We start from the raw sequence: 15834 nt of genomic DNA, 5'->3' as shown, positions 1-15834 counted from the left end.
TGGACCACCAGGGAAATTCCAAGGCCTAACTGTTATGTACCCCTGAAGTAAAGCTTGCTAGACGAAGAGATATAAGAAACAGAACACCTGAAAATAAAATGTGGAGGGAAAAAAAGGCAGACATTGTTCAGATACCAAATGTATTTAAAATAAACTCTAAAATAATATTTTTAGATGATTAGGGACGTTTGAATATGAATTGGGTAAGAGATGATATCAAGAAATGACCGGTTTTGTTCAGTATGATCATGGCATTGTGGATTCAGAAGAAAATATCCCTATTTCTAGAATGCACATGGGAATATGGAGGGCAGAGATGACATGATGTTTCAGGAAAGAAATGAAGCAGGTGTGGTAAAAATCTGGCCAGCAGTTGATTCTGCTGCTGCTGCTGCTGCTGCTGCGTCGCTTCAGTCGTGTCCGACTCTATGCGACCCCATAGACGGCAGTCCACCAGGCTCTTCTGTCCCTGAGTTTCTCCAGGCAAGAATACTGAAGTGGGTTGCCATTTCCTTCTCCAATGCATCCATGCATGCATGCTAAGTCGCTTCAGTCGTGTCCAACCCTGTGCAACCCTGTGGACACCAGCCCACCAGGCTCCTCCGTCCACAGGATTCTCTAGGCAAGAATGCTGGAGTGGGTTGCCATTTCCTTCTCCAAGTTGATCCTGAGTGATGAGGAATGCGGATTCCTTAAGGTCTGTTCTCTAACTTGTCTCTCAGGTCCCCACGTTCTGTCCTGGCTGTGCGTATGTCTATCAAACGAACCACTTATGCTCCGACTGAAGGCTCTACCCTGGCCTCCCACTCCCCAGATTCTGTGCACCCTTGCCCCTTTGCACGTGTTCCTTTCCCTACAAAGATGACACTCCCCTCTTCTAGCCAAATATCCATCACCACCTTGTCCCCGACACTTCCTTCACCTCTCCAGCCTAGGAGGCCTCTCCTCGGACCCTTTCCAGCACTGTTCTTTGTGTCTCACCTTCATGGCCAGCTACCTCCATCACTCAATGCAGTTTTTGGCAAGTGCGAGGCCTCCTCTCTGTGAGTTCCTCCACATGAAAGGTGTTTCTAGGGTAATTTAATGGTTGCGTTGCTTTATATTTCCCTCACTGCCCTGCAGGGCCCTCCAGACTCCCTCACCTCAACTCTGATTCAGGTTTCTGTCTAAACATGATCTCTTCTTTCTAAATTTTTTTTTTTCTTTTGTGGCAAAGCGTGGCTTACGGGATCTTAGTTCCCCAACCAGGGATTGAGCGTGAACCCCAGCAGTGAAAGCACTCAGTCCTAACCACTGGACTGTCAGGGAAGTCCCAAAACATGGCTTCTTCTAAGAGTCTCCCCTGACCACACATCTAATGCCACCTTCACTGCCCACAGTCACCTTGTTCAGCATCTTCGTAACAGAAGGTGAGAGCTCTACTGGAAGTTGTTTCTGCATTTGTTTATATTCTGTCTTACCCCATCTAACAAAGCAAGTGAAACTGTACAACTCATATTTGGGACCTGAGCCCACATGCTGAGACTCAAACTCGGTAAGAACTAAGACTGGGACTTAAACTCACAGTCTTTTAATTGAGATCACATAGGTCTCAGGCTTCCCTGGTGGCTCAGGGGTAAAGAATCTGCCTGCAGTGCAGGAGACATGGGTTCGATTCATGGGTTGGGAAGGTCCCTTGGAGAAGGAATTAGCAACCCACTCCAGTATTTTGCCTGGAAAATCCCATGGACAGAGGAGCCTGGTGGAATACAGTCCATGGGGTCACAAAAGAGTTGGACACGACTAAACAACAACACCTGGTTTGAGGACTTCATGAAGCTCAGGTTCTTGATGTCTTGACGCAGAAAGAATTCAGTGAGAGACAAAATGATAGGTAAGAAGTGGATTTATTGGATTTCCCTAGTGGCACAGTGGTTAAAAATCCACCTGCCATTGTAGGGATCACGGGCTCAATTCCTGGCCCAGGAAGATTCCACGTGCCGTGGCGCAGCGGTCCACACACCACAACTGCTGAGCCCCTGCGCTGCCACCACTGAAGCCCTGGAGCCTGGAGCCTGTACTCCACCACAGCAAGAGCCACCACAATGTGAAGCCCACACACTGCAAGGAAGCACAGCCCCCACCGGCCACAACCAGAGAAAAGCCTGCACACAGTAATGGAGACCAAACACAACTGAGAATGAAAGAGAAGTGATGTGTTTCGAGAGAAACACACTCCACAAACAGAGAGTGGGTCATCTCAGAAGGTGAGAGCTCCTGAAGTATCACCTGGTAGTTTTTATGGGCTGGGTAATTTAATAGGCTAATGAGGAGGAGGATTATTCCAACTGTTTGGGGGAGATTTCCGGGAATTGGGCAACTGCCCACTTTTTGGTCTCTGATGGTCAGCCTTGGAGCTGTCTATGTACTGGTGGGTGCGCCATTAATTACAAAGGGCTTCCCTGGTGGCTCAGATGGGTTCCCTGGTGCCCACAAAGCGGAAGGCCCGGGTTCAATTCCTGGGTTGGGAAGATACCCTGGAGAAGGGAATGGTGACCCATTCCAGTATTCTTGCCTGGAGAATCCCATGGACAGAGGAGTCTGGCGAGCTACAGTCTATATGGGGTTGCAAACAGTCAAACATGACTGAGCGCGTAATGTATTATAATGAGCATACAAGGAGGTTCAAGGTCCACCAGAAGTCCAATCTTCTGCCATCCTGGACCTGGTTGGTTCTAACCAGTTTTCATCATGCGCTATGTCATTCTTTTAAAGCTTGTGTCCTGCCCCCTTCCCTCCTGTTTCAAAAGGATTTTGTTTTTCTTGGTCACTCCTGTGTCCTGAGTGCCTAGAAAAAGGCCCAGGAGAGGGCAAAGAGTTCAATCAATATTTTACAGAGTGAATGAGTAGATGTAGTCTTCTCAACTAGACTGCAAGCTCCAGGTTACTTGCTTCCTGGAGAGAGCCAGCACATGGCAATTATTAAATAATTTTCTTCTAATTGATTGGTGATGAGCTAACAGGTTGGTATTCCAGGAATCTTGTGCTCAGCCTGGAGTTACCATCCTCCACTTGGGTGGGGGCCCTAGTTCCAACAGAAGAACTCAAAGATATTGTTTTACTGCTTCACCTTTGTTTCTGCATTCCCTCCCTTCTTGGATTAGCAACTGTTTGAATCTGCCCTTTGGAACTCGAGGAAAGGTGTGCAAGGCTGCGTAACACCTGTCTCTTACAAACAGTGAACGGGAGACACAGAAAAGGATCTGTTCCTAGGAGGGCCCCATAGGGTCCTGCTCCGTTTCAGCCATTGTCTTCCCATCTGCAAATCTGCCTTTGTTCTCTTTTCCTGAAGGCAATGCCATCCACCCAGATTCCCAGGCCAGAAACCCAAGAAGTTTTCATCCCTCCTTTTTCCCTGTCACCCTCCTAGCTAATTAGTCAACAGAGTATTGCTGATTTTACCTCCTGAGTGGCTTCTGAATCCATCTCTGTCTTTCTTTCCTCCCCCTTCACCATCATTGTCTTAGTCCAGCTCTACCTGGACTTTTGCAGAGGCCTCCTCACGCAGGTTCTCCTTGTGTCATCTCCGGTTCCCTGAGTGCCCTTTTCTCCCAGCTGTCAAACGCCAGACCTGCTTACAGACCTGGTTAAAGCCCATAGATGCCTGCCCATGCCCTGAGGATGGACTCCAAACACCTTAGCACCCCCAGGAACTGCATACTCTGCCTGCCCCACCACACTATAGCTCCTCAGCCCTCAAACTTTATGCAGCAGTCACTTCTTTCAGTTCCCCTGAAGTACATGCTGGCCCTCTGGCCCCCAGCCATTGCATCACCTCTGCCCCATCCCTCTTCCCATCTCAGCCCCCGCAGAGTTCAGCTTAGAACTTCTTCCTCTTCTTTCTCTAGAATGCCTTTGCTGACTACACCTCTCTAGTGGACCCCACCAAACCTGTATTTCACCTCTCGAAGTCCTTTTCAGCCTAACTGCCTGGCTGCCCCTCTATCCACCTACCTACCACCCCCAGGTGATCTTGAGTTCCCTAAGGGCAAGATGATATCTGCCTTGCTCACTCAAGCTTCCCTGTTGGTTCAGATGGTAAAGAATTTGCCCTGCAATTCAGGAGATCTGGGTTTAATCCCTGGGAGGGGAAGATCCCCTGGAAAATGAAATGGCAACCCACTCTCCAGTATTCTTGACTGGAGAATACCATGGACAGAGGAGCCTGGTGGGCTGCAGTCATAGGACTGCAGAGTCGGACACTACTGAAATGAAAGGAACACTTTCATTTCACTTGCTTACTCAACAAAAGCACAGATTTTGATGCACAGCAGACCCTCAGCAAATAACTTTTTGGATAAAAGATATCAGACTACTGACTGCAGGGTAAAAACCTCGGCTCCATCACATGCTAGCTTTGGACTTGAGCAAGTGTCTCTCTATTTCTCTTCTTTTTCTCTTGAGCTAGTCTCTTGACCTCTGCCGCCCCTTCACCTGTCAATGGGGGCAGTAATAATACATTTCTGATATACAGCTGTCGTGAGGAGTCAAGCTCTTACGTGCACATAAACTTGGCCATTATTAACATTTTTTAATACAACCTTTCCTAGATCTCAAACCACACCACAGGTCAGGCCCAACCGCACAGTGGCATCTGTTCCGCCTGCAGATGAACAGTCACCCTAGGACCCTGCGGGACACTTGGGTGTCGGCGCCGCCTACCGCTCGGGTCTTGCTTACGCGCGGACCCACCCGGGACGCGCAGGCCGCCTCGGCGGCCCACTTAAGGACGGGAGGGGGCGGGCCCGAGAAGGCTCCGCCTCCGCGCTGAGGTCAGCGCGCAGCGCTGCGCGTGACGCTCTGGTTGCCGCAGAGACGCCCCGCCCCCGCGCGGCGCTGCGGAACCGGAGCTCCGGGCGGCGTCGGCAGCGGCGCGGGAGGCGGCGAGGCCGGGGCGGCAGGAGCCGGCGCGGCGACCGCAGCAAGAGCGGCGGGGACAGAGCAGAGCACGACGAAGGCGCACAGGCAGCCGGGCCGGGCCGGGCCACGGGGAGAGCGGCCGTCAGGAAGCGGGCGGGCGGCTGGACGGGCAGCAGGCAGCCGCCGAGTCGCGAAGCGACATGGTGCTGCTCAAGGAGTAGTGAGTGTCCAGCCGGCCGTGCGGAAGCGAGGAGGGAGGGAGAGTCGAGGATGACGACCAGGGAGGTTGATGGCCTGGCGGAGGGGATGCTGCGTCCGGACGGGGCCCGACGGCATGGAGAGCGCTGGATGGTTATTGGGCGGCCCAGCAGGAGCTGAGGGGACAGCCAGGGCCGGACAGGGCCGGAGGTGGGCCGAACGGGGGTAGAGAGGGAGGGATACAGCACCTGAGGTGGGGCCCAAGGGGCAGCGAGGACCGAGTAGGCCTGAGGAGAGGCTGAGGGGACAAAGAGGGCCAGGCAGGCCTGGGATGAGGTCAAGGGGACAGTGAGAGCGGGACAGGGGATGAGGAGGAAACGAGAGCTCTGGATGAGAGGTGGGGTGGTCCTGGAGTGGAGGCTGAGGGAGGAAGGGGCCAGCCAGAGCTGCAGGAGTGGCAGAGAGGACCCCCGGGAGAGGGAGGACTTGTCCGAGTGGCCCAGGAACAGTTAGACAAGGGCAGACAGGGCCGGGGTTGGGGAGGGGGGTTTGGGCCGGAATACTGCCAAGGGGCACTGGGAGATCAGGTTAAGACAGCTTCTGGAATGGAGTTGAGATGACGGGTGGAGTGTGGAGGGCCACCTGGGGTGTGAGGAGTGTTGCCTTAGGCATCAGGGCAAGGACTGTGTTAAGCAGACACAGGAAATGGACTAGGGAGTCCCGGCCAGGCTGAGTGACAGGGGAAGGGTATGAGGAGATAGCAGGGGACTGGCCGTGTGACATGTGTCTTCATATTCAAGGAAAAAGGATGATTGCTTGGGACTTAGGGACACTAGGGTGAGGAATTCAGAAAATATTGGGCAGGGCCTAAAGTGAGAGGATTATGATGATGGAGAGGGCCAGGGTGTTAGGGAGGAAGACAGTTTGGAAAAAGTATGATTGTGAGTAAATGTACATGTTGTTAGAATTGAGGGGGTGGGGGGCGGGCAGGGCCAGCCTGTCTCTGGAGGATTCTTAGTCTTGGTACAAAGAGATGGGGAAATTGCTGTGACGAATTGGTGTTTGTCATCAAGCCATTGACTGAGGAAAATCAGTGAAGAGTGAGGGAGTAGTGAGGGTGGGTAGGGTGGGGGGCATGAGTGCCTTCTGGTAGGAGTTGCAGGGAGATGGGCTTGCTTGTGAAATCCAGGGGATTGGATGACAGGTCGGGGTGTCTGGATTGCTACATCTTTCAAATATGAGGTGATCTGTTCCAGAAGCTCATGGTTCCAAGTAAACATCTTAGGACTTTTCTTTTTCCCTTCTTCCAAGAGGAGAGACTGGGGACAGGGGGATGGGGGAAGAGGGCAGATTGGATGTACACGTGTAGAACTTTCAGGGAAACCATACTGGGGACAGGGGGATGGGGGAAGAGGGGCGATTGGATATATACGTGCAGAACTTTCAGGGAAACCATACTTCCTGGAGTGGAGGACAAGTGGACAGCATTGAGCCAGAAGCCCAGGAAGTCAGGAAGTGGGAGGTGTCCGGAAGTGGGAGATGTCGGGGTAGAGAGCAACTGGTGGACCTCACTTGGTAGCCAGGCAGGTGTGCTGAGAGCTGTTTCCATTTTGTCAGTGAAAGGACTTTGCCCCGTTCTAGCTGGCCTGCTCCTTGGACGTGTTTAGGACGTTTAGGACATAGTGTGGAGTTTTGGATAGCAAAGGGAAGAGACCCAGGTGTCATCGCAGCTTGACACCTCATCTGAAGAGCTTTATTTCGAAGTCCCTCCACTCTGTTACTTGACATCTAATCTGATGCTGATTCAGCCAGAGCGCAGTTTTGTGTGGTGAGGAGGAAGAATCTTGCTTGGGAAGCCAGCAAGAGGAGGGTCGGGTGCACTTTGAATTTTAATCTTGACTGTCCAGATGACAGACTTTTCGCACTGTCCTGATTCTTTTGTCTATTCCCAGTCGAATCCTAGCATCTGTAGAAACCTGTAGTTTTTGTGCAAATGGTCAGGCAGGGAAGGGAAGGGACCTTCAGAAGAGATCTGAGCGAGTTTTGAAGAGAGAGCCTCCCCTCCCAGTCTTTGTTCTCCTCCCCTTGAAACCCGCCAGGGAAAGGTCCAAGGTGCCAGGGATGCAGAGCCCGCTTGGCATCTGCATTTCCTTCCTGCTCAACTTGTGCCCTGAGTGTGTTCGGGCATGTGTGTGTGTGTGTGTGTGTGTGTGTGCGCGCGCATCCCTGGATGGAGGGTGCCCAGAGGGGGGCATCGGAGACGCTTGGCTGTGGCTGCAGCGCTGCAGCTCTAGAGAGACTCCGAGTGAAGGTCACACTGAAGTGAGCAAGGCTCCAGTCCCAGCCCCGCACAGCCTCAGTGGCCCCATCCTTTGCAGTTGCACCCTATTGCTGCTAAAGTGGTTTTGCTCCCAGGGAGCCAGGGAGAAGCATCTGGGTGTGCTGCTGTCCTGTCACAGTGTTAGAGCATCCTGTCAGGAACTGACTGATGCAAGTCTCTTTCGGGTGGAGATTCAGTGCCCACCCAGGGTCTGAAGGTTGCCCAACACTTCCTCTCGCAGAATTCTCCTTGATTTGATTTCTGCAAATTCTTGGATGTGATTTTTTTTTTTTAACCCTTGTTCTTGAAGATAAAAGGTGTATTGTTTTCTAGGAAGTTTCTTCTGAGGGTGCAGAAATTGTGGCCTCCACGTTGGAAATATTTCTCTGCGCTGTCAGCTCTCCCTGATGGGAGGAGAGCATTAGTGGCAGCTTCCAAAAACCTGCAGGGTTTACATTATTTGAGTCATCCTAGAGGAGGAGAGTTAGCCGGCAGTAAAGACTTGGAACCCATATTATTTTTCCTGCTACTTTCCTGCTCCGTGCCTTGCCTTGACTGAGATGTTTTTCTCAGACCCCTCCGGGTGCCTCTTGCTGTCTGAGGACCTTTGCGGGACTAGAGAATAGTGAGCGGGCTATTACCAGCCTGGAGCAAGGGTCCCGATTGGCCCAGGAAGGAGAGTGGAGCACGCAAGATGCAGGAGGCTCCAGGGGCTCCCAGCTAGGGTCTGGAAATGGAGAATCTGAGCTTGGGAGCTGGCTTGATTGGTAGGAATACAGCCAAGCATTTTTGTCTCAACTCTCAGACCCCAGGGCTCTGAGCTGGGGGCTGGCCACTGCTCTGCGTTACAAATGCAAGCCACCCTGAGCAGGGCCCTGGCCCTCGCACTTCTCCATGTGTGTGGAGTTCTGACCGGTCTGGGGCTTTGCTGGTCATGGCTTCTCCATCAGGTGACTGACTGGCGGTTCCCCCAGCAAAATCGGTCGCCATGGAAATGGAGAAGAAGGAAAAGAAAGTGATGGGTTGGGTGCCTTTGGACAGCTTCTGGAGGTCAGAACACGACTTAGGTGTCATCTCTTGGTGGCTTTGTGGTAGTGGCATGTAATAGCTGGCCCTGAGATGGTTGGCACGTGCTCTTAGGGTGATTAATGCTCCAAGGAACTTGGCCCCTGCCTGACTTTTCATGTTGAGGGCTGCTGTTGGGAGGTGGGGTCCCCAGAGATGTCAATCTCCAGGGCCTGCTTGTTTGGGCCTGAATCCCCGTCTTGGCTTCGGAGTGTACAGGGATGGGTCCTCTTGTGTTACACTCCTGTGTTAACAGAGAGAGGGAGACTCATCAGCAAGTCTTGTTGGGGAAGGTATTTGTTGGGGAGAGGGAGGAGAAGACAGATCCAAACATGAGCCAGGGGCCTAGGAAGCACCTGGTGAGGGGATGGGTGTGCGCTGAATCGCAGGGCTCTGAATGGGGTGCCAGAAGGGACCAAGGGTCCTGCCTGAAGCACTCAGGAGGCCGTTCTCTGCTGGGGTTCTAAGAGTGAGTGCAGCGTCACAGGCAGCAACACATTCAGTGCTGTTCCAGGACGGTGCTTTCAGAGCCCCAGGCTGACCCTCTGTTTCCCTTCTCTTGCAGTCGAGTCATCCTACCTGTGTCTGTAGAGGAGGTAAGTCCTTTTTCCTCTTTTTACCCAGAGTTGGAGGCGCTTGCTTGTGACCCTCAGCTCAGCTGGGCTCCAGGCAGCCCACGCTAGTATCTCCGCATGGTTTTCGTGTTTGTCCTAGCATGGAGATAGTCGGTACTCAGTGTGAATTTTCCTGGTGCGATATTCAGTTGCAGGAAGGCACTTAATGTATCTGACCAACTGTGTGTGACCTGCCTCGAGCTGTTGGCAGGCAAGATAACTGTGGATAGACACAAAACCAGCCCCCACCCCCTACCTGCTGGAACTCTGCCCGTCTGGGGACATGTTACTGAGGAGATTAAGGACGTGCATTTCTGAGACCTCCGTGACTTGACAGGGAGGCGTGCCTAGCCCTCTCTGGTTGTGCAGCAGACCAGCAGGGCTGAAATCTCCAAGGCCCTTCCTCGCCACACTTAGGTGACTGCTAGGAAGGCCAAGGCCAGAACCCTCCTTTTACGGAGGGCAGAGAATGACAAATGGGCTTGGCTTGGCCTCTGTCCTTTTATGGTTCTTGGGCCCGACGTCCCCGTGAATGGCGATCTGGCAGGATTGACCTCACGAAGGTTCATAGGCCGAGCTGACTCAGAGTCGGCCTCCGGAACAGCAGAACACTGCCCCGGAGCCTCCCTTGTCCCGCCCTTCCTCTGAAGTTCCTTCGCGCTCCTCTCCCAGCTCAGCCTTGTTCTTTGATCCCTTCGGAACTGCCAGAGCCCTCAGCTTCCAGCTGAGCTGAACTTAGGGTGAAGCTGCTCAGCCACGGTGCTGCCCGCAGCCGCTCTTTGCTGCAGTGTCAGCTCCTGTGAGCACTTCCACCTGGTTCCACATATTACATGGTCCTCTGCAAGATGAGACCGGGCCAAGAGAGCCCGTGGCACACTTGAGATGAGAGGGAGGGTGGGCAGGCATCGGCCTCCCGGGGTGGGCTGCATCTCCACTGAGAGCTGTAGAGACCTGGGGGAGGGCTCAGGGGTGGACCTCGGACACGACAGGGGAGTTCTGGGAGAGGAAGATAAGAGAAATGAGACTTGAGAGGCTGGGCGAGGGTATGGCTGGGTGTATGCTGTGATCCCTGAGAGGTACTGGGGGCCTGGGAATCACGTGCCTGGGCTGATAGCTGTTGGCTTTGGGGGTGGGGGGCAGTCCCTGCTAACCTATCTCTTCTGGGATCCATGTTCTCTTTATGAAAAATAGCAAGTGATGATTTTCCAAACCAGGAAACCAGGCAAGAAGGCCCAGCATGTCACTTGCCCTGAAACTCTGCTTTTGGGGGTCTGGTGACTCCCTCTCTGCTGTACAGCAAGATCCCATTATCCCAGTGAGGCAAATGTCCCCTGGGAATTCAGGAGCACCTCAAAGTGGCATTCAGGGGTGAAACGGATCTTTTCTTCCAGGGAGTTTCTCGACTTTAATGACAAGTGGAAGTGTCTGAGTGAGGTGGCAGATGCAGGAGGTCCGGCACTGTCCAGGGCAGCTCTGGGCCGATTGTTCATGGTGGGGCCACGAAGGGCGGGAAAAGGGAAGACACCTTGAGAATGTCTGCAGTTGCTGGTTTTCAGTTTGTGATGGCTTGTTTGTTTGTTTTGTTTTTTTGGAGCTTGAGGAAGTGGTAAGGTGGGGTGAACCAAGCCTGAAAGCAGAAGCTTGGGAAGTAAGCACAGGTTAGGATTCATCTGTAAGCCTGATGATGGTCAACTTGTTCCCAGCCAGAAACCACCAATGAGGAAGCGGTGCTTGGCCTGTGTCGGGAGAAGCAGGAGCTGTTCTTTGGCTGGCTGAACCTTAGTTCCAGAAGATCAGAAAATCTTGGGTGGGGAAGCCCTAGAAGAAATAAGTAATGACCAGCCTTCTCAGAGTCTATCGATAACCCGTCCTGACTGGAAACAGCCCAGTGTCACGTGGCAGTTGGATTCACTTCCCAGTTGGAGGCCCTTGGAGCTTTATCAGTTGGGAAGGGGAAGAGAAGAGAGAAGACCCTGTCTTCATGACCATCCTGACAGCTTGAGTCTATGTTTGGGGTGAAATTGGCTGTGGCTGGCCAGAGCCTTTGGCCTAACTGGGCAGGGTTTCTAGATGTTCTGCAGCAGAGCCAGAGAGCCCTGGCCCTTTAACGCGCAGTGTCCGCCAGTGGTTTCTTACTCAGTCCAGCCCGCCTTTTCCCCCTCCTGTGGATAGGGCTGTTTTACTTCTCCTTTCCAGAGATGCACGGCACCAGGCCCCTTTGGTACCTGGCTTGGCAGGGCCGTGGGGGTGGGACCAACAGCTGCGCTGTTTTTCATGACATGTTTCAGGCCCACCCACCGCATCTTCCTGGGCTCCCACTTCCAGATTGCCAGCGTGGTGGGGCCTCTGTTTTCCTTAGTTCTTGGGAGCAAAGGAGCAGCTCTCCAGGGCAGGGAGCACTGTTCTGGGCCAGAGGAGGCTGCAGTCCTGGTCTCTCCAAGGCTCTTTATCTGATTTAATGTTCTGACCCCGAGCCCCCACCTCTATCCCATCAGAGTCTGGCTGCTTTCCGTTTTTGCAAGGTGCGGAGCCCCGGTGCCACAGGGAACCCTCTGACATGAAAAGTGTCCCTCGCTGATGGCTTGTGGAGGCCAGTCTTGCTCACCCCTTTGGATTAACAAAACCGCCTTCACATGTCTCATTGGGATTAAAGGATCAGAATATCAAGAGAGATTAAAAGGGAAAGATGCCAGCCCAGCACACTGATCCTCTTAGAGCCTGCCCTCTGATTCCTGCAGCTGAAGAGGAACCAAAAGAAGGGGATTAGTCAATGTGCGGGCCCCTCCCCAGGCAACACCACCGGCCAGCAACCCAGTCCCCTCCACCGGGCCCTTTCCCCGGCCTGCCCTTCAGGATTGCTGAGTCAGTGGTTAGATGTTCTCATGACTCTGAAACAGACTCACTGCTACTGCTTAGGATACCCTGGCTCAGCCAAACCCTGACCCACTTGCTAGGGGTTTTTATGGATGCCTCTGTTAGGAGTTGGACTTCGGAAGGCACCGGGACAGCTTGGGGTTCCCAGGGGCACTGAGGCAGCCCTGGTGTAACTCTGGAGTAGCAAGGTCAAGGTGACTGGCTCTCACCAAGACATGCCTCTTCACGGGATCTACTGAGCCTTGCCGGTTAACTTGGGTCTTTCCTTGGCACCTGTACTATGTCTTTGCTTTGGAAGGTGGGTTCTTCCAGCCTCGTGGTGAACAGTGTGTCCTGGAGTGCTGCTTCACCTTGCAGGTTTTGCCCAGAAACGTCCCTGCAGAGCTCGGGAGGCTGCTGGCTAGAGCGGCCTTCCAAGGCTGAGGCGGAGTGGGGGAAGCCGCACTGCTCCTTGCTGCTGCAGGCAGTAGCTCCCGCGGCAGCTGCCCAGAGACACAGCTTTTCTGCTTTAATCTCAAGGAGAGAAAGACCAGGAGCTTGGGGAGGGAGTGTGGAGGGGTGAGGGAAACCTCGATCCCCACGTCTCCCCCCAGCTGTAATCGAGAACCTTTTTCTCTTTTCCTCATACTCCCTAAACTGCTGTGGCTCGTGGCATTGGCCATGACAGGGAAGAGGCATCCTTTGGTCTGGTGTAACTTCCTGCTTTAGCAGCTGCTGTCTATTCTCTTCTCACCTTGTTTTCCCCTCTAAACAGAAGGGCCAGGCCTGGGCACTGCCCAGGTCATTGGCCCTCATACCGTGTTGTCCTGAGGGGATCGGAGGAGGCCAGCAGTCTTGACTGGTGACTTGATAGGGTGGCATGTGACCCAAATAAAGGAAAACTAGGCTTTGGCCACCTAATATGTGCCAGCCTAGAGGGTGCATCTGGCCAGCACCATGGGATAGGAATCTGTGCTATGGAATACGAGAAGCAGGGCACTTGCTTCAGCCCCACCAGGAATCAGGAAAGCATCCGGAGATTTGGTTGTCTGCAAGACCTCTCCCTGAGGTGTTGGCAGGGGAGGAGGGGCCCAATGCTGGAGCAGAAACAGAAAGATGGGCCCGTGTGACAGCAGGCGTTGTGGGTTTCGCGGAGCACTGGGTGCATTTGTTTACAGGCAGTCACGTCTGTTAAGGGGGATGAGATAAAGAGGCTTCCAGCAACCAGCCCGATCTTGTTTGGGGATCTGGGACCAGAGTCAGGGACAGAGTAAAAACTACCTTGATTCTATAATCTGTATTCTGGATACTGGTGTGAAATGAAGTATATTCACCTACCTCCTTAAACCTTGAAGGAGGATGTGAAAAAGGGAAGGACGAAATTAGATACCTCTGACGGCTAAAGAAGGGCCACAGAGCAGTGTTGTCAGTGGCTCTGGGGGGGATTTGGGCCAGGTCACGTTAGGAACTGCAGGATGAGCTTCCAGATTCAGGGATCCCAGAGCCATCTCCTGGACAGCTCCCGGCAACAGGACTGTGCAGCCCTCAAGAAGATTCTGCATTACCAGTAACTCCCCTCTCTGTTCCTTCAGTATCAAGTAGGGCAGCTGTATTCTGTGGCTGAGGCCAGCAAAAATGAAACGGGTGGTGGTGAAGGCGTGGAGGTCCTGGTGAACGAGCCCTATGAGAAGGATGGAGAGAAAGGCCAATACACGCACAAGATCTACCATTTACAGAGGTGGGTGCCCTGCAGCAGAGCCAGGGTGGGGCCTGCTGTCGGAGTGCAGACGGTGGCTCATTGTGGGTGTTCCTAGTGTTGGCCGGTTACTCAAGTTGCTTCACCTGTGACAGTGGGTAGAGGTGGTTCTTCTTTGCTCTTTTAAGGGCTGTTTGTTTTTAAAGTATTACTGGCCCCACCAGGCTCCTGGTCCCCAGAAGGGATAGTGCTTACCTTCTTGTGGGCCCTTTCATTGTCTGTGAGTACAAAGAGAGAGAGAGAGAAAGAGAGAGAAAGAGAGAGAGAGAGAGAGAGAGAGTGTGTGTGTGTGTGTGTGTGTGTGTGTGTGTGTGTGTGTAAGTGGGTGTTCATTTCCTTTATTGTTATGTTATCTGATAGAGATGGGATCTCTTCTTTCTTATAGCTGTTTCACTGTCAGCATATTTGGCCTCTTTTAAAGTACATGCAGTCTACGAACAGACGTGCTGGCAGTGGTTTTGCCAGTCTTGAAATACATTTACTGTTATTTCCACATGTTCACAGGCAGTCCTCCACTAAAACTCCTTCTGCACAGATCCTTTGATAAGTTTAGTGTGTATAATAAAGTGTGCCTAAAAGTAGAATTGTGGCTTCAGATAGTATTTTAAATTCTGATGTTATGAAATCGGGTCCTGGAGAAATTTTGGTACCTCTCTTTACTCTAAAGCTATTAAGTATTTAAAAGTATTGCACAAACTGATTTGGGTACCAGAATCCGTTGCAAATCACACAATTGGTGAATCCCTAACCAAGACAGTAATTTTTCAGTAAACTGTAAACTGGCCCAAAAGAACATTGAAAGTCATAGTAAACTTGGACCAGCTCAAGTGGATGTTGAATCAAGCTTGTTTTAGAAACAGCCCACTACTGGGAAAAATAAGCCTTCAATTTCTTTTTACAGTTGTGGGAAGATGTACACAACACAAAATTCACTGTTTTTACCATTTTTAAGTTAAGTGGCATTAAGTACGTTTGCATTGCTGTGCAACATAGACCTGAACCTCAATCTCTAGTTAATTCAACTGAACAAAGCAGTTCCATTTTCATTTGGTAAAATTGCTAATGGAAGTCTGCTCTAGGGATGTAGAAGCGCCAGCCTGGGGGGTGGTCCACAGTTCTGTGAGTGCCAGAGCGTGGAGAGCTGAAGTGGGGGAAAAAAATCTCACCAGATCCCATTTCCTCTCCATTGTGCTCTTTTCCCTCTACGCCTCCCCTTTGACCTTTGAGCTGACTGCCAACCCATTCTTTCTGAGCCATTAATGAGAGTCAGGTTCAGGACAAACCTTCCTTGTAGTGCATTTGTATTGGGTTGGCCAAAAAGTTCATTTGGGTTTTTCCATAAGATGCTGCAGAAAAACCCAACAAACTTTTTGGCCAGCCCAACATTTTTTAATGCGAACTTTGAAAAGAGATAGTGAGGCTGGTAGCGGAGGCCGGTTAGTTCCTCAAGACTCAGTCAAAGAAGGTCTACATGTAGAGGGTAGGCCCTGTCTCTCCCTCTTCCTTATGGAGAGGGTAGAAGCTTTGAACCTGCCTACCACTAGTCTTTTTATTGGCTAGGCCATGCAGCTTGTGGAGAGTTAGTCCCCCAACCAGGGATTGAACCCGGGTCCACGACAATGAAAGCCCACGTCCTAACCACTTCACCGCCAGGGAATTCCCTCCCTACCACTGCTGTTAACCCCAAGACACCCAACTGCTATAAAAGAAAACTAAAACCAAACCAACAGTGCTGTACGCCATGGCCGCCTCTCCTCATGAGGACCAAAGCCCTCCTGTCAGCTGTTAGTTTTCCCAGTCAAAAACCACGGGTTCACCACACGCTCTTCTTCATCATATCACATCAAGTCCTTTTGGGTCCATGTCCTCGGTTATGCCCAGTGTTTCTCTTTCCTTCCAATCCCTTGCCTGGTCACTTGCCACTTCTCCGCACAGCTCCTAGGATTCTGTCCAGATCTGTTGCTCCCCAGCTTTAAAGCTATAGATGGCCCTTTGCCCCGGGACAAAGTCCGTCCTCTGTGGGGCAGATGCAAGATCTTCTGTGACTCAGCCCCTGCTCGTTCTCCTGTGTTCCGCACCGCATGCCTTATGCCAGTTACTCTGAACTTCTCTCTCTTCCCCCCAGCTTT

The 15834-nt window shown here is 52.2% G+C and overlaps 1 protein-coding gene across 1 annotated transcript in view; it reads left to right on the top strand.

Annotated features, from left to right (window-relative positions):
* Positions 1 to 4824: 4824 nt before the first annotated feature.
* Positions 4825 to 15834, top strand: part of PITPNA (phosphatidylinositol transfer protein alpha) — a 35647-nt gene continuing 24637 nt past the window's right edge. Inside the window, exons 1-3 of the mRNA XM_069603104.1 lie at positions 4825 to 5119; positions 9048 to 9078; positions 13542 to 13687. Of these exons, the coding sequence (XP_069459205.1) occupies positions 5100 to 5119; positions 9048 to 9078; positions 13542 to 13687 (197 nt within the window). The 5' untranslated portion in view covers positions 4825 to 5099. The remainder of the gene's footprint in view (positions 5120 to 9047; positions 9079 to 13541; positions 13688 to 15834) is intronic.

This window comes from Ovis canadensis, chromosome 11 (genome assembly GCF_042477335.2).
Source record: "Ovis canadensis isolate MfBH-ARS-UI-01 breed Bighorn chromosome 11, ARS-UI_OviCan_v2, whole genome shotgun sequence".
Lineage (NCBI taxonomy): Eukaryota > Metazoa > Chordata > Mammalia > Artiodactyla > Bovidae > Ovis > Ovis canadensis.
The sequence above is the reverse complement of the archived record's forward strand: the minus strand, read 5'-3'. Positions and strand labels throughout refer to the sequence as shown.